This window comes from Oryctolagus cuniculus, chromosome 6 (genome assembly GCF_964237555.1).
Source record: "Oryctolagus cuniculus chromosome 6, mOryCun1.1, whole genome shotgun sequence".
Classification (NCBI taxonomy): Eukaryota; Metazoa; Chordata; class Mammalia; order Lagomorpha; family Leporidae; genus Oryctolagus; species Oryctolagus cuniculus.
The window spans coordinates 168,097,015-168,107,877 of record NC_091437.1 but is presented as its reverse complement, the minus strand read 5'-3'; the positions used below and the strand labels follow the sequence as shown (position 1 = coordinate 168,107,877).

General features: G+C 68.5%; 2 protein-coding genes across 4 annotated transcripts; one reads left to right on the top strand and one right to left on the bottom strand.

Moving 5' to 3' along the window:
• Positions 1 to 5,961: 5,961 nt before the first annotated feature.
• SLC52A2 (solute carrier family 52 member 2) lies at positions 5,962 to 8,226 on the bottom strand. Its single transcript, XM_051831180.2, has 4 exons — positions 7,614 to 8,226; positions 6,655 to 7,516; positions 6,451 to 6,574; positions 5,962 to 6,364 (listed from the first exon to the last, which is right to left on the bottom strand). Exons 1-4 carry the CDS (start codon positions 7,741 to 7,743, stop codon positions 6,152 to 6,154), a joined length of 1,329 nt encoding a protein of 442 aa, XP_051687140.1. The 5' UTR covers positions 7,744 to 8,226; the 3' UTR covers positions 5,962 to 6,151.
• Positions 8,227 to 8,298: 72 nt separating this feature from the next.
• On the top strand, positions 8,299 to 10,750 carry FBXL6 (F-box and leucine rich repeat protein 6). 3 transcript variants are annotated; one of them, XM_051831179.2, is made up of 9 exons: positions 8,299 to 8,650; positions 8,728 to 8,886; positions 9,008 to 9,071; positions 9,205 to 9,336; positions 9,411 to 9,518; positions 9,593 to 9,706; positions 9,855 to 10,086; positions 10,179 to 10,425; positions 10,555 to 10,750. In XM_051831179.2, the coding sequence occupies exons 1-9, from the start codon at positions 8,313 to 8,315 to the stop codon at positions 10,703 to 10,705; spliced, it is 1,545 nt and encodes a 514-aa protein (XP_051687139.2). In that variant the 5' UTR covers positions 8,299 to 8,312; the 3' UTR covers positions 10,706 to 10,750. The 3 variants fall into 3 exon arrangements, with proteins under 3 accessions (XP_051687139.2, XP_069931775.1, XP_069931774.1); XM_070075674.1 differs by having other exon boundaries at positions 9,821 to 10,086; XM_070075673.1 differs by having other exon boundaries at positions 8,313 to 8,650; positions 9,184 to 9,336; positions 9,821 to 10,086.
• Positions 10,751 to 10,863: the final 113 nt, after the last annotated feature.

Sequence of the window (10,863 nt, the reverse complement as noted above, 5' to 3'; positions counted from 1 at the left end):
TCTTGTCCCCTAGCTCTCGGCCCCCACATCCGGGCCAGGGCTCCACCAAGGCACCGGAGCCCCCGGGAGGGCCAGACTTTCTGGAATGTTCCCAGGTGTACACATCTGAGCTCCCCCATAACCTCACAGTCATGGGACAGGTTCAGGAGGTCCTGACACGCTCAGGCCCAAGGGCATAGCCGATGGGAGCACAGAGAGCCGCTCCCCTGGAGGGCTGGGCACCTGCTGCCCTGGCTGCCAGCTCCAGCGAGGGGCAGCTGGAGGCCTCGCCCCTGCCGGGAATCCAGGGCAGAGCAGCGGAGGAGCCAAGCAGTGAACTCTGCCCCATCTCGGGGAGAGAACCCGGCTCTGGCTGGGGCCCTGCCCCACGCCCAGCCCTGGTGGTTCATCTCCCAAGTTGGGGTTGCTGGGCTGGGGGCACGGGAACCCCTCTCCCAGGTAACAGGTGGCCTCCGCTTCTGCTCCCCCCAGCCCCACCAGTCCCCTGCTCCCATGTCCCCAGTCCCTTTGGCCTCCAAAGCTGCCAGGAAAGGAAAGAAGTCCCAGGGCACACGCCCAAGGCCAGCCTGGAGGCTCAGATCAGGTTTTATTTACTCGAAAGGCAGAATTAGAGCGGGGTGGGGGGAGGGAGGTCTTCCATCTGCTGGCTCACTCCCCAAATACCTGACACAGTCGGGTCTGGGCCAGGGCCTCCATCCGGGTCTCCCACGTGGGTGCAGGGGCCCAGCTACTTGAGCCATCACTTCTGCCTCCCAGGGTGTGCACTGGCAGGAAGCTGGCTGGGAAATGGAGCAGGACTCGAACCCAGGGACCCGGATACGGGAGGCAGACACCCCAAGAGGTGCCCTAACCACTGTGCCAATCCTCGCCCCAGCCAGTCGTAGTGAGTTGTGCCGGCAGCCTCCGGAAACCCCAACAGTGTGGCCAGGGCAGTTAACTCATCAACTACAGAAAGTTCTCACGATCAGCTCCCAAGCGAAGGCCAAGATCCGCGGTTAGCAGAGCAGAGGGGCTGCCGCTGGTGAGGCTGGCCTCCGAGATCAGACTGCCGTCTACGTCCCGGCTGCTCTACTTCTTTATTTACTTATTTATTTGAGAGGCAGAGTTACAGTGGAAGGGTGAGACAGAAAGAAAAGTCTTCCATCATTGGTTCACTCCCCAAATGGTGCAATGGCTGGAGCTGAGCTGATCCGAAGCCAGGAGCCAGGAGTTTCTTCCCAGTCTCCCTCACAGGTGCAGGGCCCGAGGACGTGGGCCATCCTCCCCTGCTTTCCCAGGCCACACTAGAGCGCTGGACTGGAAGAGGAGCAGCCGGGACTAGAAACGTGCCCACGTGGGACATGGCACTGCAGGCGGAGGATTGTTTTTTTTTAGTAGAAAGCTCACTTTGCAGCGCTGGTGTGTAGGCTGTCAGCTGTGGAGCCCGAGCCACGGGCGCCACGGGCACCCAGGCCCCCCGCGCCGGCCCCCCACGCCGGCCCCCCGCGCCCCTCCAACCTCAGCGGCTCCCTCCGCTGTCTCCCTAACTCTTCCCTGCAGCTACACTATCTCCACTTTCTTCAGCCATCCTCTCCTGGGCGCGAGCCACCTCGGACCACGCCCTGCTCCACTGCAGATCCAGCAAGGCCAGGTGATGGCCCGGAACCCCACTCCCACGCGGGAGACCGGATGGGGTCCTTGGCTCCTGGCTTCGGCCTGGCCCAGCCCTGGCTGTTGAGAGCCTCTGGGGAGTGAGCCAGTGGATGCAAGATCTCCTTGGTCTCGTGTTCTGCCTTCCAAATAAATCGACCTTAAAAGCAGCAGGTGTGCGGCTGGCTTTCCACAGGAGACAGCCAGGGACGCTCCCAGGACCAGAGTCACCTGCTTGAGAAGGGGCCGGCGCACGAGGGCTCATCTGACGCCATCGGGGCAACGGGGCGCGGGACCGTGGGCCCAGAACAAGCTGATCTGGACCCCAAGCTTGCTTTTCCACTGGATGCACCAGTGTTTAGTGTCTTCACTGCTGATCCCATGGTTGGTTTTTGTTTTTTCTTTTGACATGCAGAGTGGACAGTGAGAGAGACAGAGAGAAAGGTCTTCCTTTTCCGTTGGTTCACCCCAGAGTGGCCACTACGGCCGGCGCACCACGCTGATCCGAAGCCAGGAGCCAGGTGCTTCTCCTGGTCTCCCATGGGGTGCAGGGCCCGAGCACTTGGGCTATCCTCCACTGCTCTCCCGGGACACAGCAGAGAGCTGGCCTGGAATAGCAACCAGGACAGAATCCAGTGACTCGACCGGGACTAGAACCCAGTGTGCCGGCGCCGCAGGCAGAGGATTAGCCTAGTGAGCCACGGCGCCAGCCCCATGGTTCCTTTTTTCGATTAAAAAGTACAATACAGGGGCCAGCACTGTGGTGTAGCAGATACAGTAGCAGCATCACATATGGGCGCCGGTTCTAGTCCCGGCTGCTCCACTTCTGATCCAGCTCTCTGCTGTGGCCTGGGAAAGCAGCAGAAGATGGCCTACGTCCTTGGGCCCCTGCACCCACGTGGGAGACCAGGAAGAAGCACCTGGCTCCTGGCTTCGGACCAGCGCAGTTCTGGCTGTTGTGGTCAACTGGGGAGTGAACCAGCTGATGGAAGACCTCTCTAACTCCAACTTTTAAATAAATATTTTAAAAGAAAAAAGTACAAAACATCAGGACCAGCACGGTGGTAGGAGTTCAGCTGCCACCAGCGATACCCGCATCCCAAGCAGGTATGGGCTGGAGTCCTGCCTGCTCCACTCCGATCCTGCTCCTGTTAATGCACTTGGGGAAAGCAGTGGACGATGCTCACGTGCTCGGGCCCCTGCACCCACGTGGGAGACCTGGAGGAAGCTCCTGGCTGCCCCAGCTCTGGCCTTTGTGGCCATTGGAGAGTGAACCAGCAGATGGAAGACCTCTTCTGTCTTTCCCTGTAACTGCCTTTCAAATAAATAATCTTTAAAAAAACTCCTTAACTACTACCACATTGTAGACAGAGTGGCAAATCCCTGACTGACAAGCTACACCGTAGCTCCTGCTGTGGGGAGAAGCAGGGACGCCGTTCCTTGGGCTCATGGAAGTGGGGCCGGGCAGAGGCAGGCTGGTGCCCACTGATGCAAGAGGCCAACGGCATCTCCAGGGCGCACGACTCGTCCTCAGGCTTAGAGGAAGGAGTTCCTTAGGTGGGGAACTCAGCTCACTGCAGGGCACACCCCCCTCCCCGCCAGGGTGCGCACCCCTCACGGCCACAGCCGCCACCAGCTTGCCCCCCCCCGTCGAGGTCCTGCCCCCTGCATGTCCTGCCCCGTCCTCCAGCCGCACCCCCTCATTGAGGTCCAGCTCCATCCCTCAGCTGCCCCCCATCCAGGTCCTGCCCCTGCATGTCCAGCCCCGTCCTCCAGCTGCCCCCCATCCAGGTCCTGTCCCTGCACGTCCAGCCCCGTCCTCCAGCTGCCCCCATCCAGGTCCTGTCCCTGCACGTCCTGCCCCGTCCTCCAGCCGCACCCCCTCATTGAGGTCCAGCTCCGTCCCTCAGCTGCCCCGCCCCGTCCTGGTCGGGCCTCCTGCACGTCCAGCTCCGTCCCGCAGCTACCCCTTGTCCAGGTCCTGCCCTCTGCACGTCCAGCTCCATCCCCGTCGAGGTCCTGCCCCCCCATCCTAAAGTAAATGTGGGTGGGCTTCTGTCTGTGACCCCCAGGGCCCCTCCTGTCCTCCTCAGCGACCTTTGACACAGCCCCCTCTCCCTCGCTTGCCAAGGGGAGTTAATCATTGTCTTAGCGACCCCCCGTATGCTGTGACCCCCCCCCCCCATTGAGTGCTTCCCTGGCTTGCTCCCCTGCCGCAGAGGGATACGGACGGGGCGGGGGCAGGCCCCCCCTCAGCCACACCACACAGATAAAAGCCCCAGGGTGGGCTGGCAAAGGGTGCCGGGCACACCTGCCGGCCCGGCCTCCACCACACCTGAGGGCAGAAGAGCCGGCCAAGTCACGGCTCTGTAAGGCAGGGAGCGAGACCGGGCTCCGATCTGCTGGTTCACTCCTCAAGGCCCACAACCACGAGGGCTGGGCCAGGTCAACGGGGAGCCAGGGATTAGCCCAGGTCCCACGTGGGCAGCAGCCCGAGCGCTGGGGCCCTCCCTGCTACCTCCCCCGGAGCACGAGACCTGCATTTCTGGTGATGAAGCAAACAGGGGGACCCAAGTGGGGGCTGGGCCTTGGAGAACAGAACCAGGCGCCCCAGAACGTCAGAACTGTGGGCGCTGGGCCGAAGCATGGGGGCTGGGGCCCTGGGGATCCCACACCAAGGGGACCTGGCTTCGGCACAGCTGGAGCCCCGCAGCCCTGAAGACGACGTCGAGGTTGTGCGTTCGGGTTTGGCTCCGCTGTCCGCGCTGGCCTCGCTCTGGGCACACAGCTCCCACGATGGACTGCCGTGAGCTCCACGGGGGTCATCGCCCCCTTTCCAGTCGCTGTGGGCAGGAAGAGGTGCTGTGACCAATGTACCACAAGGACCACGCCAAGAACTGACCAGGCTGGCTCTTGGAGCCGCAGCAGGCCGGGCAGCTTTCCCAGGGTGGGCTGGGGGACAGAAGGGCCGACTCCTTCACTGCTGGGGACCTGTACCTGCCCCCACCCCGGCTACACCTGCGGCCTAGGAGAGGTCCTTTGAGGTCCACGGAGCCCAGGGGCCCCGTCCCTAAGCCGCCAACAGAGTCCTGGGTGGACCAAGTGCAGGACGAGGCCACTCTCCCCCCAGGCACTGCACACCTGGCTCTGGTGGGCTGACAACCCCGGGAAGGAGGGAGGCGAAGGTCCTACCTCTCACCTCTCAGCCCGGTCAGCAGCCACGACTTGGCTGGCCCTCCCCTCACCTCTTGATGGTGGCACAGGCAACGCCCTCCAGGACGCCCGGTGCCTCCAAGTCGTCTTCCTCCCCTGGTCCACTGACCTCTGCCCTGTGCCTGCGGCGCCAGCAGCAAGGCCTGGATTCAAAGGGCAGCGGCTTCCTCAGATTGTCAGCCTCCACCCTGGGGGCTTGGGGCCACCTGCCCCTCTCTGCAGCAGGGCCAGGCAGGGCCTTCTTCCTCCACCCACCGCCCCGGGCCCCCCGTGTGCGTGCACACACACACATGCACACGCATGCACAGGCCTGAGAGGCCTCTGATCACAGGCCAAGGGGAAAGAAAACAGGAAGGAGCTGAGGGTGGCCCAGCAGCCCAAGGACAGGCGCTGGCCTGGGAGGAAGGCACCGCCGACCCCGCCAGCCTTGTCCTTGCCCTCCGACCACCCCAAGGCAGCCGGCTGGCCCCACCGCCAAAGGGAAGGGACCTCCTCATGCAGCGGACACCCTGGGGGGAGGGCTCTGCCCCCGTGCAGGTGCAGGCCTGGCCCAGTCCAGGGTGGGACCTGCCTGTGGGGAAGGCCCCGACGCCAGGCTGTCTCCTGCCTCCTCACAGGGCAGGTGCAGCCCCTCCACGCCGCCGGCCTGGCCCCAACGGCCCAAGGTCCAGGCTGACGCCCTGTTCCCTGCAGACACCAAGGAGCAAGGCCCAGACTGCCCAGCACCGGGGGCAACGGAGCTCCCTCCACATCCGCCCGAGTGAAGGGTGCGGAGCCGGACCAGAGCTGGCGGCTCAGGAGGGGCAACGCTCTCAGGCTGAAGGGTCCCCAGAGGAGCAGGAACCCCGAACCGCCCCCAGGAAGGCACAGACAGGAGCAGCGGCCCCACCCACCCGGCGATCCTGGAGGGGCGCACGCTGGGCAGACCCCATGCTGAAGCCGCCCCACGCGGCCCTCGCCCTCCAGAGCCTGCAGCCCGAGTGGGCCCCAGGAGCTGGCCTCTGCCCACCCTCATGCAGCTCCGAGAGGCAGTGGGGGTGGATGTCCTGGGCTCAGAGGCGTGTGTGAAGGCCGGGCTGCCTGCCCAGGAGAGGGGCTCACACCAACGACGCCAACCCACCACGCAGACATACTTTATTGTACAAACCCCACCGCCGTCCAGGATCAAGCCCACGGCTCAACCCGGCTCTCTGGTCCCTACCCCGCAGCGCAGGGTGTCCTGTGGAGTGTGCAGGTGCGTCCAGCTTGCCCGAGTGCCTGCAGCCTTGAGGTGAAGACGGGTGGGAGCGAGGCCCCTGCCTGCCCAGGCTCAGGGCCCACACAGGTCCACGCAGTCTTGCCCGCTGCGGAACACGCGGTAGATGCTGGTGGGCGGGAACATGGTGACAGCCCCGAGCAGGGAGCCCAGCTGGATGGCCACGCCGGCCGCCAGCAGGGCTTGCCGCCCCCCACCGTGCAGCAGGGAGCTGACGGCCACCTTCACGTAGGAGAACACGCCGGCACACAGCACCCACGACAGCACCTGAGGGAGACGCGGCAGCCTCCTGAGTGCCAGCCGTCCCTGCCCGGGGCAGCCGGCCCTCCCTCTCATACCCCCGCCACGCTCACCACGAGAACCACCCCGGCAGAGGTGCCCACCAGCGGGGGGCAGGGGCTCAGGATCGCCAGCGCCATCAGGTAGGCCCCAAGGAGCACACCCAGCAGCGAGAGACCACCCAGGCCTGCCAGGGACCTGCGGGGAAAGAGTGGAGACTCAGGGCTGGCCGCGCCAGGACCGGCCCCCGGCCCTCCGCTCCTCCCGCCCTCGCACACCTGCACAGCACGCCCATGGCCAAGAAGCAGGCGAGGGGGTTTGCGGCGCTGCCCAGCACCACGGCCAGGTGGTAGGCCAGGCGCCCGTAAGGCAGGGAGGAGAAGCTCTGTACTGAGGGCAGCACGCCGTTGGTCAGCGCGTTGGTGGCGGCCAGCAGGCCCAGCAGGCAGGCGGTGCGGGCCGACAGCAGCCGGCGGGCCTCGGGCTCCGGGCTGGCAGGGGTGCCTGCCGCCTGGCCTGGCGGTTCCTGCAACGGCGAGGCCTCCTCCTCGGTCCCCGGGGCTCCCACCTGCAGGCCAGGGCCGGAGCCCCCCGCGGGGGCGGAGGGCGAGGGCGGCAGCAGCTGCAGGAGGCCCTGGAAGGCGGCGGCCGAGGTGACCAGGAGGGCAGTCAGCATCCAGAAGAAGGTGCTGGCTGAAAACCGCTCGGGGAAGTTGACGGGGGGCCCCGGCGTGCCGTTCGCCGGGGCCGGCAGGCACTCGAGCCGGCCCACGCCCTGCACCAGGGCCAGCACGCAGGGCAGCAGGGCACTGAGGCCCTGGCCCAGGAAGAAGGACCGCAGGAAGGGGGGCGGCAGGTGGCTCAGGAAGGGCAGGAAAGTGACGTTGGAGGCGCAGCAGGCCATGGCCAGCAGCAAGGCCAGCGTCAGGAAGGCCACGGAGTGCTGCTGCCCCCCCACGGGGGCCACATGGTGCCACAGAGGGGCCAGCAGCGCCGTGGCCGCCACGCTCAGCGCCTGCACCACCCGGATGGGTATCCGCTCGCCCTTGCCCGGGGCCAGCCGCCTCCACGCCGTCACCACCAGCAGGCCCAGGTTCCCCAGCGCCACCAGCACGGACAGGTAGGAGGGGAGGCTCCAGCCTGCGGGGGGGGGGGGGGGGAGAGGCCGCGTCAGGGGCCCGCACAGGCACCAGGCGAGGCAGCCCGGGCCCGGCTCCAGCACCCCTGCGCCACTCACCCTCGGGCAGGTCCTTCACCACCACGGGCAGCTCCACCCAGACCCCGTTGACGGCCGCCCACGAGCCCATGCCGAAGAGGGCCACCAGCAGGTGGGTCAGCACCAGGCGGCCCAGCGGGGGCGCCGCCATCCGGCCCGAGTCCGGCAGGCTCGTTCCCCACGTCGGACCGAGCGCGCGTGGGCTCGGCGGGCAGCGGGACGCCTCTTCCTGCGGGGAGGAAGCGGACGCCGGCGGGGCGGGGCGGGGGAGGGACTACCGTGCGCTGGGCAGGGCCCCCCCGGGGGCCGAAGGTCCTGTGGTCCAGGCCCCGCGCCGTGGACGGGCTCCGGCAGGGGTGCGCTCTGCGCCGCACACCGCCCGACGGCTCCTGCCGAGCGCAGGCCCGCAGCTGCCCGGCCGGCTGGGGGGGCGTGGCAGCGGCGCGAGTCCCCGCCCCAAGGTCTTTCCGCGTGGGAGGGCTTCCCGCCGCTTGTCCCCCGCCCCCGGCCAGAGCCCGCAGCAGCCAGAGCGGGCCGGCCGGAGCGGGGACTCGAACTCACGCGCCGCTCCCGGGGTACTCCGACGGCCGGCCCGCCCCCCGCGCGCGCGCCCCGACCGGAAGCCCGCCCCCGGAAGTCGCCGTCGGCGAGCAGGCGCGTGGTCTCGCCTCTTCCGCCGCGGCCCCGCCCCTTCCGCCCCGCAGAGGGGTGCGCTTGCTCATGGCGCCCGGGGCGGCCCGGCGAGCGCGGCGCCGGGCGCGGTGCGCGCGCGGGGCCTGGGCGCGGGCCCGCTCGGCCGAGGACTGGTGGTGGGACCGGCTGGCGCCGCGCGGCTCCGAGTGCCACCTGCTGCAGGCGGACAGCATGCTGCTCGTGCTGCCCGGCCCGGGGCCCCGCGAGGCCGCTGCCCATCCCAGGGCGCGGCCCAGACCCGAGCCGCAGCCGGCGCCCGCGCCGGGGCCCGACTTGGGCTGGGGGGACCGCATTCCCCTGGAAATCCTGGTGCAGGTTTTCGGGCTGCTGGTGGCGGCTGACGGGCCCCTGCCGTTCCTGGGCAGGTAGGCCTGGGCCCGGCCGCCCGGGGCGGGGCGAGCCCGCGGAAGGCCGGGCGCCCGCAGCCGTCCTGTGCCCGCAGGGCCGCGCGCGTGTGCCGCCGCTGGCACGAGGCCGCCTCGCATCCTGCGCTCTGGCGCGCGGTGACCCTGGCGCCGCCGCTGGCCGGCCGCCCTGCCAAGAGCGGAGTCAAGGCGGAGAAGAAGCTCCTCGCTTCCCTGGAGTGGCTCATGCCCAGCCGGTGAGGGGCTCCCCGCTGGCCGCCCCACGAGCGGGGGTGCCGACGCCCCCGGGCCCTCCGTGTCCCGGCGCGGGGGAGGGCGGGGGGGGGCTGGCGCAGCTCGGCCTCTGCTGTCGCCCAGGTTCTCACAGCTGCAGAGGCTGACCCTCATCCACTGGAAGTCTCAGGTGCAGCCCGTGCTGAAGGTGAGCCCCGGGCTGCGGAACCCGCCGGACCCTGCCTGGGGCTCGCTCCTTGTGGCCTCTTGCAGCCGCCTGCGCCCAGGACAGGGCTGCACGGGCAAGGCCCGCCTCCCAGCTGGCCTCCGTGTCCCCGCAGCTGGTCGGCGAGCACTGCCCGCGGCTCACCTTCCTCAAGCTTTCAGACTGCCACGGGGTGACTGCTGACGCCCTGGTCACGCTGGCCAGAGCCTGCCACCAGCTCCACAGCCTGGACCTGCAGCACTCCGTGGTGAGCCCCGAGTCCCCCAGGGGGCGCTGAGGCCACCTGGCCCGGGTGACCGGTGCCCCTGTGCTGGGTCCCAGGTGGAGTCCGCGGCTGTGGTGAGCTTTCTGGAGGAGGCAGGACCCCGCATGCGCAGGCTGTGGCTGACCTACAGCTCCCAGACGACAGCCATCCTGGGCGCGCTGCTGGTACGTCGGCGGCTTCGGGCGGGAGCTGGGTCAGATGCCAGGCCACTGACCCTGTGTTTTCCCCGACCGTGCAGGGCAGCTGCTGCCCCCAGCTCCAGGTGCTGGAGGTGAGCACGGGCATCAGCCCCAACAGCACTCCCCTGCAGCTCCCGGTGGAGGCCCTGCAGACAGGCTGCCCCCAGCTGCAGGTACCTGCCGCCCCCGCCCCCGGCCCCGCCCCGCCTGCGGCCTGAGCCTCGCCCCCGCCCCGCCTGCAGCCTGAGCCCGCCCCGCCTGCAGCCTGCGCCCCGCCCCGCCCCCAGCCCCGCCCCGCCTGCAGCCTCGACCCCGCCCCAGGTGCTCCGGCTGCTGAATCTCGTGTGGCTGCCCAAGCCCTCTGCGCGGGGGGCGGCCCCCGGGCCCGGCTTCCCTGGCCTGGAGGAGCTCTGCCTGGCCAGCTCCACCTGCAACTTCGTGAGCAACGCGGTCTTGGGCCGCCTGCTCCATGGCTCCCCCAACCTGCGCCTGCTGGACCTCCGCGGCTGTGCCCGAATCACGCCTGCGGGCCTGCACGACCTGCCGTGTCAGGGTCAGCCTTCCCTGGGCAGCGGCCGGGTGGGCGGGGCCGGGGACGCTGGCCCAGCCTGCCGCTCACGCTCACACTCACGCCCCTCCCCTCAGAGCTGGAGCAGCTGCACCTGGGCCTGTATGGCCTGTCAGACCGGCTGACCCTAGCCAAGGAGGGCAGCCCCCTGCTGACCCACAAGTGGTGCCACACCCTGCGGGAGCTGGACTTGAGCGGCCAGGGATTCAGCGAGAAGGACCTGGAGCAGGCCCTAGCTGCCTTCTCGGGCACCCCTGGGGGCCCACACCCGGCCCTGTGTTCTCTCAACCTCAGGGGCACCCGGGTCACTCCCAGCACAGTCAGGTCAGCACCCCTCCCTCGGCCCCTTGGAGCTGGTCCTGCCTGCCTCTGTGTCCACCGTGGGCTGGCCTCGGTGCTGGGCCTGGGCGGCCCAGGGGCAGAGCACAGGCAGAGGGCTCTCTGTGTCCACAGCGCTGTCATCACCAGCTGCCCGGGTCTGCTGTACCTGAACCTGGAGTCCTGCCGCTGCCTCCCCAGGGGCCTGAAGCGGGCCTACCGCGGCCAGGCGGAAGTCCAGTGGTGTCTGGAGCAGCTGCTCACCAGCACCCCGCCCCCCAGCTAGGAACTGCCCCCTTTCCTGTTTTGTTACAATAAATGTTTTTTAGGAGCTCTGTGTGGTCCTTGGGGGGAGAGTGGACCCCTGCCTGCTGCAGCCTGCGTTGTGGGGGTGGGGTGGCCAAGGACCCCACTGCTCCCAGCGGCTCAGGGGTGTGTGTGTCC

Coding starts and splice junctions, on each gene's coding strand:
- SLC52A2 (XM_051831180.2), bottom strand. CDS start 7,743: ATGGCGGCGCCCCCGCTGGGCCGCCTGGTGCTGACCCACCTGCTGGTG. Junction 6,575..6,654: donor GCCATGGGCGTGCTGTGCAG/GTGTGCGAGGGC, acceptor CTTTCCCCGCAG/GTCCCTGGCAGGCCTGGGTG. Junction 6,365..6,450: donor CTGCCGGGGTGGTTCTCGTG/GTGAGCGTGGCG, acceptor CGTCTCCCTCAG/GTGCTGTCGTGGGTGCTGTG.
- FBXL6 (XM_070075673.1), top strand. CDS start 8,313: ATGGCGCCCGGGGCGGCCCGGCGAGCGCGGCGCCGGGCGCGGTGCGCG. Junction 8,651..8,727: donor CCCCTGCCGTTCCTGGGCAG/GTAGGCCTGGGC, acceptor CTGTGCCCGCAG/GGCCGCGCGCGTGTGCCGCC. Junction 10,087..10,178: donor GCACGACCTGCCGTGTCAGG/GTCAGCCTTCCC, acceptor CCCTCCCCTCAG/AGCTGGAGCAGCTGCACCTG.